Source organism: Erythrolamprus reginae, chromosome 1 (genome assembly GCF_031021105.1).
Source record: "Erythrolamprus reginae isolate rEryReg1 chromosome 1, rEryReg1.hap1, whole genome shotgun sequence".
Classification (NCBI taxonomy): domain Eukaryota; kingdom Metazoa; phylum Chordata; class Lepidosauria; order Squamata; family Dipsadidae; genus Erythrolamprus; species Erythrolamprus reginae.
This window is the reverse complement of record NC_091950.1, coordinates 158,949,490-158,968,775: the sequence shown is the minus strand read 5'-3', so window position 1 is coordinate 158,968,775 and position 19,286 is coordinate 158,949,490. Positions and strand designations below refer to the sequence as shown.

General features: G+C 39.5%; 1 protein-coding gene across 1 annotated transcript in view; it reads left to right on the top strand.

Annotated features, from left to right (window-relative positions):
• The window catches only part of ADCY5 (adenylate cyclase 5), a 92,586-nt gene extending 77,533 nt beyond the window's left edge, over positions 1-15,053 (top strand). The window contains exons 15-19 of the mRNA XM_070730324.1: positions 4,266-4,398; positions 5,141-5,404; positions 8,062-8,266; positions 12,744-12,868; positions 13,376-15,053. Of these exons, the coding sequence (XP_070586425.1) occupies positions 4,266-4,398; positions 5,141-5,404; positions 8,062-8,266; positions 12,744-12,868; positions 13,376-13,504 (856 nt within the window). The 3' untranslated portion in view covers positions 13,505-15,053. The remainder of the gene's footprint in view (positions 1-4,265; positions 4,399-5,140; positions 5,405-8,061; positions 8,267-12,743; positions 12,869-13,375) is intronic.
• Positions 15,054-19,286: the final 4,233 nt, after the last annotated feature.

Sequence of the window (19,286 nt, the reverse complement as noted above, 5' to 3'; positions counted from 1 at the left end):
GCATAGTCTATAGCAGGGGTGGGTTCCTCCCGGTTCAGACTGGTTTGCCCGAACTGGTAGCAACCTGCTGGTGACGTCACAATGATGTCACCAACCTGGTTCAGTCAGGGCCTGTCCATGGGCGCCACAAATCTTTTTGTTATTTTTATTTTTATTTTGAATCTTTAGTTTTTTAAAAATTTTGAGCATGTGCAGAAACTGAGTTTCCAGCACTGTGCATGCAGTTGCCATCTTGTTTTTGGCTTTTTTTGGTAATTATTATTATTGGGGCACTACACATGCACCCACAAGACGTACCCACGTGGCACGGGAGGAGGCAAACCAGCAGCGAGGTAAGTTAGAACCCACCCCTGGTCTATAGATGTTGTTAATATCTATGTGTCTGTTGATGGCTGATTTGTCAGAGCGCCAGGCTTCTAGGACACCTCAATGAAATAATAGTTTTGTAGATAGGAAGATTCATGTTTTGCAAATAATTCAATGAAATACTTAAAAGGGATTTTGTTAATGTAATATTTTACAACCAACACTTTATGCCTAATTAGATATAGATATCTTTAGGTTTGCACATCACTGGAATTATTTGCTTAACTTCTAAGCAGAGTAGATATAGGATGTCTTGTCTAACTCTGTAATTTTCCTTCTAATCCTTCCCAGTAAATCCAAAATTAAATTAAATCCAAAAAGGTACCGATTAAACCTTTTCCGTTAACCATACTCATAGAACAAATTATTTCAAAGTGGTTATGGCTCCCCATAGTGTCCAAAGTGAAAAACTGAAAGAATATTATTATGAAGGCCATTGCACATTACATCTCTGTACTAAATGTATGCTTCTTTAATTTATTTGCATATTGAATCGAACGGAACTTTGGATGCTTTCCAGAAAAACAAGGTAGGGGAACGTTTTTGAAATTATTTTTAACCTTTTTATCAACCCTGATCATAAGAAATGTCACTATTTACTTTTGTGTATCAAAAGTGTTGTGTTGGTGTGCGTATATGTTTAAATGTCCCTTGGGAAGCTGGTGGTGGGTTGTGAACATTTCACTATGGGTCATTGGTGAGTATGGGGTGTGTATGAGAGAAATGGATGGGGATATGAAAAAAGCAGTCAATAATGGACTACGCTGCTGCTTAAATGAATCTCTCTTTTTCTTTTCTTTTTTAAAAACATTAACAAACATTAAACAGACATTTAAAAACATTGGACACTTTTTGACCATCCTGTTTTGTCACTCCATTCAATAATATTTTCAAAACAATAAATACCATTACTATTCAAAGTACATTTCTTTTTGATCTTACATGATCATCCCTCATTACTCATTTTTATCCAAACCTTCTTTCTTAATTTTTCCCTTTATTTTTCAGCTCTTTGACTGTTTTTCTTTTTTAATCCATTGATAGAATTTATTCCATATTACATAGTATTTTTTCGTAAGTTACTTTGATAATGAGCAGATAGACAAGAGTTCAGAGCCTGTATGTGACTGCATTCCACCATCTCATTGGATTTTCTCGGGTTTTTTTCAACCAACCTTATTCAGGTTTTCTTGTTTTTTTAAAAAAAGGAGCAGGATTTCTCATATTTTTAATATTTGCATAGCATGTCTGTGTTTCAACCAGCTGGTTAGTAGATTGAGTTGCGAATGGCTTTGTGTGTGGTGGATGGGGCTTGGGAAAGAATGCAGTTTGGTTAAGTGAATTGGTTACATCCCAGACATAACAGATGTGTGCTGAACCCAGTGAAGGGTTACCAAAATTTTTACTACCACACCGTGGGCATGGTTTATGCAGGACGCTCAACATCTTTCAGTGCCAATTGGATGCTCTGTGGTGGAGCTCCATTTTTGCTACCCACCCACGTTCCCCCCCATCTGGGCAGTAGCTGAACCCCTCCAGCTAGGAAATTCATGCAGTGCTCATAAATAAGCAGGCTGTAGTCATTTATTTGATGCAAAGAAAGAAGATGGTTTCATTGGGGGGGAGGCATGTAGTTCAGTTTTTCTTGTACTTCCTTCTGTTTAAATTTCTTTCCCACTTCACAAGAGGGCAGTGTGTGTATCCCATTCTGCCAATGGGGAAACAAGGCTAAGCTACAGCAGTTTGGTGAAAGAAGATATGAGGCTAAGTTGGCTCAGAATTCGAACTCTTATCAATGCAACTGATGCCATAGAAAATATGTGAAATTTGGTGGAGGGGAAACAGGGGCTTTTAGATGAAAGTGGTTTTTCGAAAGGCAAACTCAACTGCTTTTTTGCTTGAGGAAGGAGAAGAACATCTTTTGCTTCATCGGTTGCAATTCATTCACAACTGATGAAACTTTTTGGATGAGAAGCGAAACGTTTTCTTTTTCTTTCTCGGGGTGGGGTGGGGGGTGGAACAGCCCAGTTGCCTTTTGAAAACACACCTTTGAGACAACGTTGACCTGATGACTGAGAATCTCCACAGAGGGTGCCAATGATGTATAAAAGAAATGAAGGAACTCTTTGTTTTTGTCTAAAATATGTCCTTCTTGTTCTTTCAGTATGTTTTCCAATGAGACTGAGAATGGAATATGGTGAGTTAATGAAGGACGATGTAATTGCATTTTCAACAATTAATCTGGAATCTGTGGAAGCTTGCAGATCTGTGGCAGAAGGAGGGAGGGAGGTCTTGATTCAAGAATCTGAACTTGGACTGCACCTGGTTGCATTCACCCTTTAAACCAGGATACACTTGATCTTTTCCTGGATCAGGGGTCCTTACACTCAGTCATTCAACTCCTGGTCGTCTCACATCTGGGCAATTGCAATGCACTCTACATGGGGCTACCTTTGAAGAACATTTGGAAGCTTCAACTGGTACAAGCAATGCTTGAGAGTCCTTGGTATGACCCATGTAGTGCTATTCCACAAGCTGCACTACACTGGCTGCTGGGTGCAGTTTAAGGTTTTGGTTATTACCTTTAAAGCCCTTCAGGATGTGGGTCACTTGAGGAATTGTCTCACCCCACTGGAACTGGCCTGTTCTGCCTCCAGTTGCAAACGTATCAAAACACACCGTTTGAATGAACTTAATTTAATCAATGAACCACTGCTAATAACTGGCGTAGCAGTGGAGAGACACACACAAATCAAAAAGCAATCCTTTCTTACAAAACGTCAGTGACTAGTTAATCTTCATTAGCAGCTGGCATAAATTCAGACAGTCTTAACTCAAAGCCATGCAATTAGTTCTTGGTATCTCACGTAGTTTCCAAAGGCTTGGCAAAATGCCCAGGATCCTTCCTTGATAAGCAATTTAATGCAGAAAAATTGAGTAGAGATTTTCACAAGACAATCACAACAGATACACTAGTCTAAACTGTTGTTTCCTGCAGCCTTTCAGCTGCTTCTACTGTTCTTAAGTAGATTAGGGGAGTGGTCACTTAGCCCCCAGTGTTACACCGAGGATATCTCCTCTGGAGTAACCATTCCTATCTCTTGGCAGCTCTGCCGACTCTGGCATCAAGAAGAGGGGAAACCTCTTCTTCCTCATCACTGCTAGGAGGTGCTTGAGGTTGGGTGAATCTCTGCCCCTGGCACCGAGTCCTCGCCATCCTCCTCACTGTCTGACTCAGGTGTCAGCTGCACAGGCCACTGGGTGCATCACCAAGTCAACATGGGCTGCTGATGGACCACAACATGGCCTACCTCATCCATACCAACAAAGGAGACATGCTGCAGGCCCTATTGGTCAAGGAATTCTAGGGCCTTATCTCCTTTGGCTCCAACTCTTCTGTCCTTCCACAGGAGCCTGAAGACCTGGGTCTGCCAGATGGTTTGGGGTCCCAATGAAGGTGCATTACTTGGAAGTGGTTGTTGAATTAAGAGACAATCCCATCTCCCCATCCCCTGGGGAATCATGTTCCCTCCCTGCCCATCTTTTAACTACATTTTATCTTAATTGGGATTTCTTTTATTTTTAATTATTTTGACAATATTTATTTGTTAGGATTTTAAAGCTGCCCAGAATCATTTTGTTATGAGATGGATGGCAAATAAATTCAGTAAACAAACAAACAAACAAACAAACAAACAAACAAATATATAAATAATACACAACAAGAACACACTCAGAACATGGAGAAATTGAACTCCAAGCCCTCTGGGAGCATTTCTAGGGATGAGAAATACTAGAAGGCTTGATGTGACAACATTAAGAAGCATTATGTTCTTTATTATACTTGAGTCAGTGTTACATTGTAATTTTCAGATTTGTGCACTTTGTTTCCTGTCTAGTCCTTCCAATGTGTCCAGGGTTGCTTTGAAGATTGTAACCCCTGTTGTCATCACTGTTTTTGTCTTGGCGGTCTATCTACATGCACAGCAGGTGGAATCCACAGCGAGGTTGGATTTCCTTTGGAAGCTTCAGGTGTGTATGCCTGCAGGTGCTTATTCATGCATGTCTCTCTTTAATATTATATTAGAATACCTTCTTATGATCAGTACATGATTGCTGCTCATGCTGTTATTTTGTTGGGCTACTGTGCTCATAAATCAGAACTAGAATTCTCAGATCAGAGGAAACTGATACAGATTTTGTAAAAATTATTTCATGATCCATCTTGTTATGGAATATATAATCTACAGGGACCTGATGGGCACCAGCTTAGTGTAGTGGGTCTATAGTTTAGATAAAGAAAAATGACCAACGTATTCTACACCCAACATTTGTGTGGAAAAAGTGTTACATGAATATTGGAAATTGAGTAAAGGAGGAGTGTTGTAATTCAGTGGGAGTCCTTTTCAAAAACTAATTAAGTTTACTTGATTAATTTATGTCTCAAGGATAACAATTTTGGAAATTTTGCTGCTTCTACGAACATCTGTTGATGACTTCTTCTTCATAGAAGTCTACTCCTATTGATCTGATCACCAAACTGAATCAGAACTCAAAATGAAGCTTCCACCAATATTTGAGAGTTCAATTTTGAGGACAGAATTAATAGTTTCAGTAATAGGCCTTCTATGTATGCTTAAAATTAGAACCCAATGAAGTGTAAAATGTGATTCTGTTGACACTGGTCTATTAAGATCCCATGCATATTTATTTCCAGCCCATTTCGCACATAAATGAAGTTAACTTGCAACCACCCCCTTGCTTCTCTCTTCAGGCTACCGAAGAAAAGGAGGAGATGGAGGAGCTGCAGGCTTACAACCGACGGCTTCTCCATAATATCTTGCCAAAGGACGTAGCAGCCCACTTCCTTGCACAGGAACGGAGGAATGATGAACTGTATTACCAGTCCTGTGAATGTGTAGCGGTGATGTTTGCTTCCATCAGCAACTTCTCAGAATTCTACGTGGAGTTGGAGGCCAACAATGAAGGGGTGGAGTGCTTGAGGCTCCTCAATGAAATCATTGCTGACTTTGATGAGGTGAGCAAAATCAAGGAGAACAATGGTCTCATGATGAGGACCGATCACTATGTAAATAATAATAATAATAATAATAATAATAATAATAATAATAATAATAATTTATTGGATTTGTATGCCGCCCCTCTCCGTAGACTCGGGGCGGCTAACAACAATAATAAAAACAACATGTACAATCCAATAATAAAAAACAACTAAAACCCCTATTATAAAACCAAACATACACACAAACATACCATGCATAACTTGTAATGGCCTAGGGGGAAGGGCTATCTCAACTCCCCCATGCCTGGCGGTATAAATGAGTCTTGAGTAGTTCCACACAATATTGCCTTTGACACTGCCTTTGGGGCAGTGATGGTGAATCTTTTAAGGCTTGGGTGAAGTGGTGGGCTACGAGCCGGAACACTAAATTGCGCTCGCCACCACGACTTGTAAGTTCTTGCGGGACCAGCGTGATTTTGCTGCTGCACCTGTGGAGGTAGCAAAATTGTGCATGGAGCCACAGGTAAAACCTTGCCGAAACACGGGGGCAACTTTCGAGCCGCACCGGCAAGCACAATTTAGTGCCCATTGCTGCTTGGTTGTCAAAAGGGTGCGCGCAAGAACGGTAGTCTACGTGTGTGTGCCCATACTCAAAATGCAATGCCCTCCTCCCCGCTTCCCCCTGTGCATGTGCACAGGCATCACTGAAGCCTCTGGGCTTCGAGTAGGCCCATTGGGCTGTTTTTTGCTCCCCTCAGAGTTTAGGAAAGCCTCCTGAACTCTGGGGATAGCAAAAAATGGCCCGCCATTTTCCCCCATCCTCAGGGTTCAAGTAGCTGTCCTGAAGCGTGAGGAGAGTGAAAATGGCCAAAAAGAAGGCTGAAAATCAGCTGGCCAGCACTCGCGTGCCCTCAGATATAGCTCTGCATGCCACCTATGGCATGTGTGCCATAGGTTTGTCATCACTGCTTTCGGGTATCCAGGTTTGGGGTTTTTTTTACGTGACTTTTTAAAAACACTTTTTCCTCTACTAGAGATTAATGTAACAATGATAGTTCCTCAAAACTCTGTGAAACTAATTTTCCTTTTTTTAAAAAAATATTTATTAATTTGCATAGACAAACATAACAAACATAGCATATAACACTTAGTGGAGCTACAGTCGCTCCGCTCATAATAGAAGTCATCATTGTGTTAAAAAAGAAAAAAAGGAAAAATCTTGTTATTTAACACCATCTATACGATATGTGAAAGTATCAATTATAACATAGTATGTAAAAACACATCTAAAAATTTATAAAAACATATATGGAAATTCTTGAATTATGAATTAAATTCAGCTAAAATAAACAGGATAAGAGAAGAAAAAAAGGAATTTACATTTATATTGCAAATAATCACCATCTAATACAGTATAACTACTAGCTTCAGATATATTCAAAGTAATATAACAGCAAACTTATCTCTTTTTCTTTATTTCCCACCAAGTATATACCTTTTGCCAAACATCATAAAATTCTGTTTCTTCTTGATTATTTAACCATTATCCCAGCTGAGTGATTGCATGTCCTGGTCACCTATTTAGTATGTTAGTCCCTGGTGCTTTAGAGTGTAGCAAGTAGGAATTTTGCCAAGACAGCTGAAATATCCATGTGCACTTGCTAGGAAATTTATTCATTGCGGCTAGCATGGATTTTCTTGAATCCTTTTTGTAGCAAAGAAGGAATCACATTGTAAGGCAGAGATGGGGAACTATGTCTTCTTTATGAGTTGTAGACCTCAACTCCCAAAATTCCTGACCCAGCATGACTGGCTCAGTAATTCTGGGAATTGAAGTCCACAAGTTATAAAAGGGCCATCATTCCCCATCCCCATAGTTTATTAAGGAAATATACTATGCCATATTATTAATAGTGCAAACAGTGTTAATTACCCATATGTAATAGCCAATACTGACACATGTCATTTGTACTTATATTAGAGACAGACAAAAATTTGGACAGATAGGAATATATTCATATTGTATTATACACTGCTCAAAAAAAATAAAGGGAACACTTAAACAACACAATATAACTCCTAAGTACATCAAACTTCTGTGAAATCAAACTGAATATATTTCATTCATTCAGATCTAGGATGTGTTATTTGAGTGTTCCCTTTATTTTTTTGAGCAGTATATTATTATTTTGTACCTAATGAGAAGGAAGAACTCACTGGAGAAGAGCCTAATGCTGGAAAAGATTGAGGACAAAAGAAGAAGTGGACGACAGAGAATGAGGTGGCTGGATGGAGTTACTGAAGCAGTGAAAGTGAGCTTAAATGGACTCCAGGAAGGCCTGGAGGAACGTGGTCCATGGGATTGAGATGGGTTGGATACAGACTTTGCAACTAACAACGAAATATTGTACCAGGCTAGAATATTGCACCAGATCTAGGACTTCATAATCCAAAGCTGTTTTCAAGTTATTTTGAAATAGCTGATATAGGACTTCAGTCTCTGTGTCTATACTCAGGATCCAAATAGCTCATCTATTTTCTTTTCCTATATGAATCAGGCTGGATTGTTCCCGCTGTGAGTTAATGTATGTAGCGCCTAGGGCTCTGCACAGGCCACTTACAAAGCATGGATTGATTTGCATATATGCCCTTTTCCTTTTTTGGGTTTTTAGATAATAAGCGAAGACCAATTTCGACAGCTGGAAAAGATCAAAACCATAGGGAGCACATATATGGCTGCTTCGGGTCTTAATGATTCCACGTATGACAAGGTGGGCAAGACGCATATCAAGGCCCTGGCAGACTTTGCAATGAGGTTAATGGATCAAATGAAATATATCAACGAGCATTCGTTCAACAATTTCCAGATGAAAATAGGTAAATATTACAGTTGTACTTTAGGTTCCAGAAGTTCACCCCATGAATCCATTCTCTATGTTTTTTTTAAAAAAAAAGTAAATGCCATATTTTACTTGAAACCACTTAATGTGAGTAATCGTGGATGTTGTTCCTTTTTGACTGGTACTCGGTTCACAGTGCCTGTTATGGTATTTGTAAATTACATAACATGTCCAACTGATGGGGGAAATCAGCACACATTCCTGCATCACAAAATGTATGTGTTTTTTGGTGTAAGGCAGCTACTAGCATAAATCATTCTGAAGAAAAAAAATACAGTGGTACCTCTACTTGCAAACTTAATTCATTCCGTGACCAGATTCTTAAGTAAGGTAAGATCTGGAGACCCTCTGGATTTTCATGCAAAATAAAGATGGTTCTGTCATTAGAATTGGGGTGATCTATAGGCCTCCAGGGCAATCTGAGGAACATGACAACAAGATGGTGGATGAGATTACCCTAATGGCAGTAAAGGGAGATATTGTGGTTATGGGTGATTTCAACATGTCTGATGTTGACTGGAATATCCCCAGTGCCCTTACATGCAAAAGTAAGAATATAGTAGAGGCCTTTACAGGAGCAGCTATGGCACAGCTAGTTAAGACACCAACTAGAGGGGAGAATATTCTAGATTTAGTTTTTACAAATGGGAATCGGGTTTCAGAGGTCAAGGTGGGAGAAAATTTAGGTTGCAGTGACCATCTATGTTTGTGGTTTGATGTAAAAACTGATTGTGAGCAATCCTATACTGCAACCAAAGTATTGGATTTCAGAAAAACAAATTTTAATGCAATGGGGGAATATTTAAATAATGAATTAAAGGGAAGGGATAAAATGGCAGGAGCGAGCACCCAGTGGACTGTATTAAAAAAGGCCATCTTAAAAGCCACAAGACTTTATGTAAAGCAAGTAACTAAAGGTAAAAGGAAGAAGAAACCGCTATGGTTTAGCAATGATGTAAGGGCTATAGTCAATGAAAAAAGGCTGCCTATAGGAGGTATAAAGAGTCTGGAAGTATAGCTGATAGAGAGGTGTATAAAATGAGACAGAAGGAGGCAAAACAGATAATATATGCTGCTAAAGCCTCAAAAGAGGAAGAAATAGCAAAATCTGTAAAGAAGGGGGATAAAACCTTCTTCAGATATATTAGTGATAGGAAGAAGAAAAGCTGCAGCATCACAAAGCTTAGTACCGGAAATAATACATGCATTGATGGGAATAAGGAGATCGCTGACCATTTCAATAGCTACTTCTGTTCAGTTTTCTCAAAAGACACCTTACAAAATAATACTATAGAGGGATATAGCATTGCTTCCAGCTGTACGGATTCAGCTCCAGTGATCTTAGAAGCCGATGTCTTAGAAGAACTTGAAAGATTAAAGATAAATAAGGCAATGGGTCCAGATGGCATCCACCCCAGAGTTCTTAAAGAACTCAGATCTGTCATTGCTACCCCCCTGACTGATTTGTTTAACCAATCCCTGTTAACAGGAGATGTTCCTGAGGATTGGAGAATGGCCAGTGTTGTGCCTATCCACAAGAAGGGCAGTAGAGAAGAAGCTGGTAACTACAGGCCAGTTAGCTTGACATCAGTTGTAGTTAAAATGATGGAGACGCTACTCAAAAAGAGGATAAATCAGCATCTAAAAAACAATAACTTATTGGACCCAAATCAGCATGGCTTTACTGAAGGCAAATCGTGTCAGACTAATCTCATTGAGTTCTTTGACTATGTCACAAAGGTGTTGGATCAAGGTGGTGCCGTGGATATTGCCTATCTGGACTTCAGCAAAGCCTTTGATACGGTTCCACATAAAGAGCTGATAGATAAATTAGTGAAGATTGGAATTAATCCCTGGATAGTTCAGTGGATTTCAAGCTGGCTGAAGCATAGACATCAGAGAGTTATTGTTAATGGCGAGTATTCTGAGCAGAGACAGGTTACAAGCGGTGTGCCACAAGGGTCTGTTCTGGGTCCTATTCTTTTTAATATGTTTGTGAGTGACATAGGAGAAGGTTTGGTAGGGAAGGTTTGCCTATTTGCTGATGACTCTAAAGTGTGCAATAGGGTTGATATTCCTGGAGGGGTCTGTAATATGGTAAATGATTTAGCGTTACTAGATAAATGGTCAAAGCAATGCAAACTGCAGTTTAATGTTTCCAAATGTAAAATAATGCACTTGGGGAAAAGGAATCCTAAATCTGAGTATTGCATTGGCAGTTCTGTGATAGCAAAAACTTCAGAAGAGAAGGATTTAGGGGTAGTGATTTCTGACAGTCTCAAAATGGGTGAGCAGTGTGGTCGGGCAGTAGGAAAGGCAAGCAGGATGCTTGGCTGCATAGCTAGAGGTATAACAAGCAGGAAGAGGGAGATTGTGATCCCCTTATATAGAGCGCTGGTGAGACCACATTTGGAGTACTGTGTTCAGTTCTGGAGACCTCACCTACAAAAAGATATTGACAAAATTGAACGGGTCCAAAGACGGGCTACAAGAATGGTGGAAGGTCTTAAGTATAAAACGTATCAGGAAAGACTTAATGAACTCAATCTGTATAGTCTGGAAGACAGAAGGAAAAGGGGGGACATGATCGAAACATTTAAATATGTTAAAGGGTTAAATAGGGTTCAGGAGGGAAGTGTTTTTAACAGGAAAGTGAACACAAGAACAAGGGGACACAATCTGAAGTTAGTTGGGGGAAAGATCAAAGGCAACATGAGAAAATATTATTTTACTGAAAGAGTAGTAGATCCTTGGAACAAACTTCCAGCAGACGTGGTTGGTAAATCCACAGTAACCGAATTTAAACATGCCTGGGATAAACATATATCCATTGTAAGATAAAATACAGGAAATAGTAAAAGGGCAGACTAGATGGACCATGGGGTCTTTTTCTGCCGTCAGTCTTCTATGTTTCTATGTTTCTTAAGTAGAAAAGTTTGTAAGAAGAAGCAATTTTTCCCATAGGAATCAATGTAAAAGCAAACATTGCATGCAATTGGGGAAACCACAGCGAGGGTGGAGGCCCTGTTTCCTCCCAGGAGATTCCTAGAGAGGCCCCATGGAAGCTTCTCCCTACCTTTTCCAGCCCTGTTTCCTCCCAGGAAATTCCTAGAGAGGCCCCACGGAGGCTTCTCCCTGCCTTTTCCAGTTACACTTTCGGAGGCTCGGATTTGTAAGTGGAAAATGGTTCTTGAGAAGAGGCAAAAAAATCTTGAACACACAGTTCTTATCTATAAAAGTTTGTAAGTAGAGGCATTTTTACGTAGAGGTACCGCTGTATATCTAACACATACAATAAAATAGGCAAGTAATCAGTGATCTTTTCAGCTTCTATAATTTCACGCATGCATACACACTAATATCAATACAAAGCTTCCCAGTAAGTAGGGTCTTAATAGGCCTGCATTTTGCTAGGACCAAAAATACAAAACTGGGAACTATGTCAACATCATCATTTTTCCATTTCCACCTTGATACTATTTCCTTCACATGGATGAACCAGAGAGAGAAATTTACTGGTAATATCTCTCATTGGGATAAATTTTGGAGGTGAGAAAAATAATGGCTGTGCGGTTCAGAAATTTCTACATTTGAATCCTGTGACTTGTAGGAGCCGCAGAAGACTAAAGGGCAAGACAGGAATCTCCAGATTCAATATTCCTTCTGGCATGAAATACAGTAGCTTCAGAAACACCTTAATAGGGTTGTGATAAGTTGTGGGTTGCCGCTACTGCTGCTACCGGTGCAATGTGTGGGCAGTTTCGCTTCCCAGCACAGGAAGCAAAATCTTGTGAAGGAACACGTGAGATTTTGGCGATATCTTTCCTTCTGCGCTACTGGTGCGGCCTCCTTATCCATCCCAGTAGCAACCCACTACTGGTTGCAATCAAATCCAATCCTTTTTGATTTTGGTGGAAAAGGTTTTTAAAATTCTTTATGTTTTCGCTGAAGTCAGTGGGAGAGGATTGTCACTTTGGTTTTCAAATGCTTATAATTTTTTAATTGCAAATTTGTGCAAAGGATGCATTGTTTCTTTTCCCTCTCCCTCTTACCTTGCTCCCTCTCAGGATGTGTCTTTTCTCTTTTTTTGTATTTGTTCATTTAAAAACAATCTTTGTTAAAATAATTTTTCAAAATGTTTGTGGGAAAATGTGAATCTACAAATTATTTATTTATTATATTTGTATGGCTGCCCATCTTAACAAACAAACATGACTCTAGTGTAATATATAAATTACATTACTAGTTAACAGCTAAATAAATAAATGAAAGAAAGGTGTGCTTTTATTTATACAAAGCTAAAAGGCAATTTCTTCAAAACTTAGTAGGGATGAGTGAGGCCTGGGGATGAATCTTGTGGTTGTGTTGTTTCTGCATGTGATTTTTCTGATAAAAACAGAAAAAGCGTCCATTTATTTTTGGAAGTCTTTAATTTCTTACTGCTTTGTTTCTAGGGCTCAATATTGGTCCCGTAGTAGCAGGGGTCATAGGTGCACGTAAGCCCCAGTATGATATTTGGGGCAACACTGTGAATGTAGCTAGTCGAATGGACAGTACAGGAGTCCCCGAAAGGATTCAAGTGAGTCTTCTTCACACCTTTTTTTTTTACTTTCCCAAACTCCGTTTGCAGCAGCACTTACATAACTTGTAATAATGAAAGAGCAGAAGATATATTTGATGCAATTGCCTTTCCCCTCTGTACTTTGTACCCTCCTTTTAATAGAACCAGCGCTCGGTGTTTAGAGGCTGAGTGCTTATGCCTGGCTTTTTCTAGTAGGATTTCTTGAGTATAGTCTAGTAATCCATTAAATCCAGTAGACTTGCCTAGCATCAGTTCTTCAACCTCTGTTTCCATTTGGAAATAGAACATGTCAGCAGAATTAAATGCCTTGTTTAAAACTCCCCCATTTCTTCTGATGCTTCAGTGAAAGCAAAGGCCTCAGTACTGTGAACACAATCGCAGTGCAGTTTACTCTCCAGTAATCCAAGATAAATGTTTACTGTGCCTTCCATAAATGCAGTTATTAACATCAGCTGTTAACTTAAACAACAGAGGGATTGATTCTTCTTTTTGAATACTCTGCAGGTTACTACGGATATGTATCAGGTTTTAACCATCAATAACTACCAACTAGAATGCCGAGGGGTTGTGAAAGTCAAAGGTAAAGGAGAAATGACCACCTACTTCTTAAATGAAGGCCCACCAGCAAGTTAGCGATAGTGGGCAAGGATGACTCCATTGATTCAAACACAATAGCACGTTGGAGAAAATGTCACTGTTTCACAGTGCATCTGATCCCAAGGCACGGTTGATTATTTCATGCGATGCCTTTTTAAGTAGGATTGTGTGCGAAGGGGGGGGGAACCGAAACACAGCTTGGGCTGCCTAGCGCACACTTCAGAAGTCACCTAGCACTGCTGCAGACCTTTACCGAAGGTGAACGTTTTAAGTGAATTGACCAAAGATTTATGCCTACTGGAAATGCAGAGACCAAGAGGTGGATTTGAGATCTTCATTTGTGGCTGCTACGCAGGACTTAAAACTATTTATTTGAAGTAATACGATGTTTTTACTTGGTGGAAGGAAAGTGTGATTCATTGCAACAAAAGGAAAACTAAAATGAACAGCATTATTTTGGAAAGGCTGTGCACTCCCATACTATTTCTGGTCTGTGCTGTCAGCTCCTTGAATGTGCCACTGTTCTTATATTAGCTGTTTGAGTGGGCTTTTAAAATTAAAGATGTTGCTCTCACTGTAACTCTTTACAAAGGGCCTTTTTTATTATGCCATCGGTAATGTTTTTAAATGGAAAAAAAGTTGCCTTGTTATGTACTCTTGCTATCCCTACCCTTACACAAATGTGAGGCTTCCTCATTTTAGCAAGAGAGGTATGTTTAAAGGGAGGAGAGAAATTGTTTAAAGCGAGGAAAAAAGAAATTTTTTTTCATATGTATTTATTAAACGAAAAAAACCTTCTAACTCCTATTGGTGCATTTTGGTCCACAGGTGAAAAGACTTAGCTGTTAAATTTTCCTGTTGGTCAGGGAGATTTCTCGAACACGTGTGGGATTATTTGGGGAGGTTTTTGTATTTTGTAATATGGGAGACACTGACACTAACAAATATACCAAAATTCTATATTTTGAGGATTTTATGTATTAAAATTTCATCCCAATTGTGCAACAGTGATCAGCTTGTGTATCTGCTGTAATGCGGTACACATAACCGCTATGTGAAATGATAGAGGGGAGACTCACATGCAGCAGTCTTAAGCAAGCACTGAACATCTGGTACAGTTGCTTTTATCTTTTGGGTGGAGCAATCTTGATCCATTTCTACACGCACCATAGTTGATTGTACCTGACATACATTCCCTTCTCTATCATAATCTGCCTGGGAGAAGAAAGGAAAGGGGAATCCGGGTTGGGCCCCTTCGGTCTGCCGGAGAGCTGGTCAATGAGAGATCTGTTCTCTCTTAACTCAGCTAGCAGGGGAAATCCTCTTGCTGGATGCGCACAAAATTGAATTGAAACTGGTGGCTGTGCACATAACGGCATCTTGGGAGGTGTACATAAGCTATAAAATTGTGGATGTTCTTTTTGTTCTTTTCAGAGTTGCAGACTTGGCAGTTTTCAATTTCTGTACGGCACAGGAAGCAAGTGGAGGCTTAAAAGGGGATCCAGGATAAAAATGAATAAAAAAAATAAAGGAAGGTTATAAATATACCTCAAGCAAAGATAAAAAAAAATAAAATCAAAGAAAATCAAGAACTAGCCCAAATAATGTTAAAGATAAAATGTATCCCCAATTTTCAAATATAGGACATTGAGATTAAAAACAAATTTCAATATTCAAAAAAATTAAAATATTTATAATGGTTTGTTTAATTAATATGTATCAAATTGCTGTGGAATATTGTCTAGAAATGTTGCTGTCATGAAGAAGTGGGGAATTAAATTCCACTTTCAATTTACTGATTATGGCATTTAGTTAAAAAAGGCTTGGGACGGTTTGGGTGATGTTTTTTTTTCCCCCTATAACCAAACAAAATTGATTGGGATACTGGGATGATTTAAATTCTAAAGAAAATGAGTGGTTGATAAGCATTTATAAATGGGTTCATCATGAATTTTCAATGCCCATACATTTTATTAAAGTATTAAAGTGTAGAAAGCATATATTTTTATATTTCAGTGTAGGGAAATAATTTATATTAAGCCTGGCTATCTCCAGAATGATTAATAACGTTTTGACAGATTTTTTCCCCACTTTTCAAGATAGATTTTTAGTAATAAGCTAGCATAATAAGCTGAATGGCTATGACATGAGAGAGGGGGCTCTGATCTTTGACCAAGAAATTAAGTATCATCCGTGTTCTTAAATTTATTAAATTGCTTAACATAAATTCTTATGTGGCGCTCTTATACGTATATGTTTCCCTTCCAATAAGGCACATCACGGAACATAATATAGCCTGCTTTCTACAAAACTGCCAAGTTTGTCCTTGTACTATATGTTTTTTTTAACCTTTAAAACAAAATCTGATTTCCAAAGGTCTTTATTTACATGGTACTGAAGCTTGTTCATTATCTTCCACCCTTTCTTTCTGGCATCATTTACCACTTCCAAAATTTAATTAATAGCACAATATAGGATCATTTTTTAAGTTGGCCTCCTGCTTTGAAGTGTGCATTAACATTTGAGCAGACCGCCTTGCGCAATTGTGTTGTCAATGAAATTTTCAGTCGCCTGTATCTCTGACTGTGATTGTTGACTGTGTCATGATCATTTCAAGGGGTATGCACTCTTTATTCTGGCTCTTGCAAGATGAATACAGTTAGGATTTCCCATGGAAATTGCAATCTGTTTAATTTAACAACTATATTAAACACTGTTTCACTTGTCAGTTTTTTCTGGGTTGTTTTTTTCATTATTGGCTCATAAGAAAGTAAGAAGTCTATTGTGGTGCATTACAATGACAACTGGGCTTTATTTTGTTGACCTCCCAAATATTTTTTTCAAGGTTATATATTGAACTAGAAAGGTGGCTTCAAAAATGCATGAGACCTAAGTATGCTTTTGAACATTCTCCGGGCAGAAGATTCATGCAAAAGATTGTGACAAAAAGATTGCCACACTCATTAGATGGACACTGAAGCCATGGTTATTCATCTCTGAGACAAAGGATTTTGAAGTGAAAGAGTCAGCTGTTCTGTTTGATTTCTGAATCAAAGCATAGTGAAACTGAACTTTAGAGGAACTTAAATGTGTTTTTTAAAAGCGGTTATAAGGCAGTGATGGCGAACCTTTTTTCCCTCAGGTGCCGAAAGCAGGTGCGCACACACTATCTCACCTGTGTTAGTGCCCACACCCATAATTCAATGCCAGGGGAGGGCAAAAATTGCCTCCCAGCTCCCCAGAGACCAGAAACAACCCATTTCCCAACTTCTGGTGGGCCTGGTAAGCCCCTTTTTCACCCTCCAGGCTCCAGAGGCTTCCATGGAGCCTGGGGAGGGTAAAAACACCCTCTCCCATCCCCCTGGAGCCCTCCAGAAGCCAAAAATGCCCTCCCAGAGCCTCTGTGCGAGCCAAAAATCCATCACATGCGTGCTGGAGGTGAGCTAAGGCAATAGCTCATGTGCCAGGTGATAGGCTCCACGTGACACCTGTGCCGTAGGTTTGCCACCACTGTTAGTAGGGGGAGGACAGGCCAAAACAAGGAGCCCTTCCTGTGTATAAATGTAATGCACTTTGTATTAAAGGGCATCCACAGCTAAAACACATTCTCATTGGAGTATACATAGAAACAAATTTCATACAGGTAATTTTTGACTTTTAGCCATTCGTTTAGTGGCCAAAGTTAAAACGGCACTGATAAAGTAACTTACCACCCATCCTCACACTTATGACTGTCATAGCATCCCCACGATCACGATTAGAATTCATTTCAAATTGTCTCACGGCATTTTGATGGAATTTAGATCTGGGTTTTGATTCAGCCATTCTAGAACCTTCCTTCTCCTCCCCCCCAGCTATTCCTTGGTGGATTTACTGGAATGCTTAGGGTTATCGTCATGTTGCAAAGTTCACTTTCAGTTCAGGTGCACTCTTCTGATTGATGGTCTCACATTACTCCCGAGTGTCCTCTGGTATGATGAAGAATTCACAGTAGATTCTGGGATGGTGAACCACCCAGCCCAAAGCTATGACAGTTCTCCACTATCTGGCTTTATAGTTGGATCAGGTTATGGTGAAATGTTGTTTGGATTTTGCCAAAGATGTCTTCTAGTTCTGGGGCCCGGTAACTCTAGCTTTGCCTTATCTACCCAATGCTCATTTTTCCAGAAGTCCTATCACTTGCCTCAGCTTCTGCTCATCAAGCAGTGTGTCCTATGCGAGTAGACAACTGGGTACCACTTCAGTGGGGAGACAAGCTGATGTTCAATGCAGGCAGTCAGATTGACAGTCGGATTCCTTCCCAGTTGTGACATGAGGGAGAGGGCCTTGGATAACAGTGCAGGAAGAGCCGCACACTCGTCTGTCTTTCTGATGCAAAACTAACTTGCCCTTTTGTGGCGCACCTTGCAAAGCACATGAACGTGTCCCACAAGAGAGCTGGTAAATTGGTAGCCAAAGTACTGCTCTGTATTAGCATTGTAATCTCCTGGCTAATGCTATATAACACCATTTGCTAAATAAATAAAATGAAGTGTTGAAATGAAGGTTCACATCTCTGGTGAAGTATGCTGAAAACACCAATACTTTTAATGGGGCGTACTTGCTTATTCAGATGACTACATATCTCTTCCATTTATCACTATAGGACTCAACATTACTTGAAAACATCTTGAACTAAGCATATTATTTAAGTTTGGTTCATGCTCTGGAAAGATGCAGCTTGCTGAAGATACTTTTTAGATAACTGATTAAGTTAAGAAGTAACCTCATTTCTCAATTCAAAAAAAATAGGAGCTTCAAATGAACATTTATGCTTCTAGCATACTGAAGTCATTATCATTATCTCTATTGCTGGTCTGCTGTTTCCTGTGCTGTTCTCGGTTATTTATTTATTTAAATTTATTACAGATGCTAACTCTGGGTGGCTTGCAAAATTCAAAAACAGTAGGAAAAAAATAGTTAAAATCACAAACAACACAGGGAAAGAATCAAAATGGTAATAGAAAACCACAAATGGGGCGGGGGGGGGGGGGTCCCTGACAAATATCTGAACCATAAGACTGGGACTGAGGCCAAGCCTTAAGGATTTTGCATATCATAGAGACAGTGGTGAAATCTACTTACTTTTCTTATTGGTTCAGGAGTGCATGCTTCGTGCTACGTCCTAACCAGGCTGAACCGGGAGCATTTCACCCTTGTCTTGAGGGCGTTGTCCAAATCTCTTGGGGAGAGGGGAGATTCTATTCCAAGGGTAAGGACCCTTGTGGCAGAGAAGACACACTTCCTCAATCTCTTAAGACAGAGCTCCCAAAACTTGGCCACTTTAAGATTTGTGGACTTCAACTCCCAGAAGTCTCCAGCCAGTCAAAGCCCACAAGTCTTAAAGTTGCCACGTTTGGGGACCCCTGTCTTAAGATGACAGTAACACTGGTAGTCCTCAACTTGCAATAATTAATTTAGTGACCTTTCAAAGATATAAGCGCATTGAAAAAAGTGACATTAACTGTTTTTCACCCTGATGACCATTGCAGCATCTACATAGTTCAAAACTAGGCAACTGGCATCTATACACAATAGTTATAATGTCCTGGGGTCCTGTAATCACCTTTTGCAATGTGACAATGTCACAGGTGAAAGCAAGATTCAATTAACCACCGTTAAAATCACTTAATTGCAGTGATTCATTTAACTGTGGCAAGAAAGGTCATAAAATGGAACAAAACTCAATAACTGTCTTTGTTGGCCACAGAAATTTGGGGTCAGTTGTGGTTATTATTATTTATTAGATTTGTATGCCACACTTCTCTGAAGACCAGTA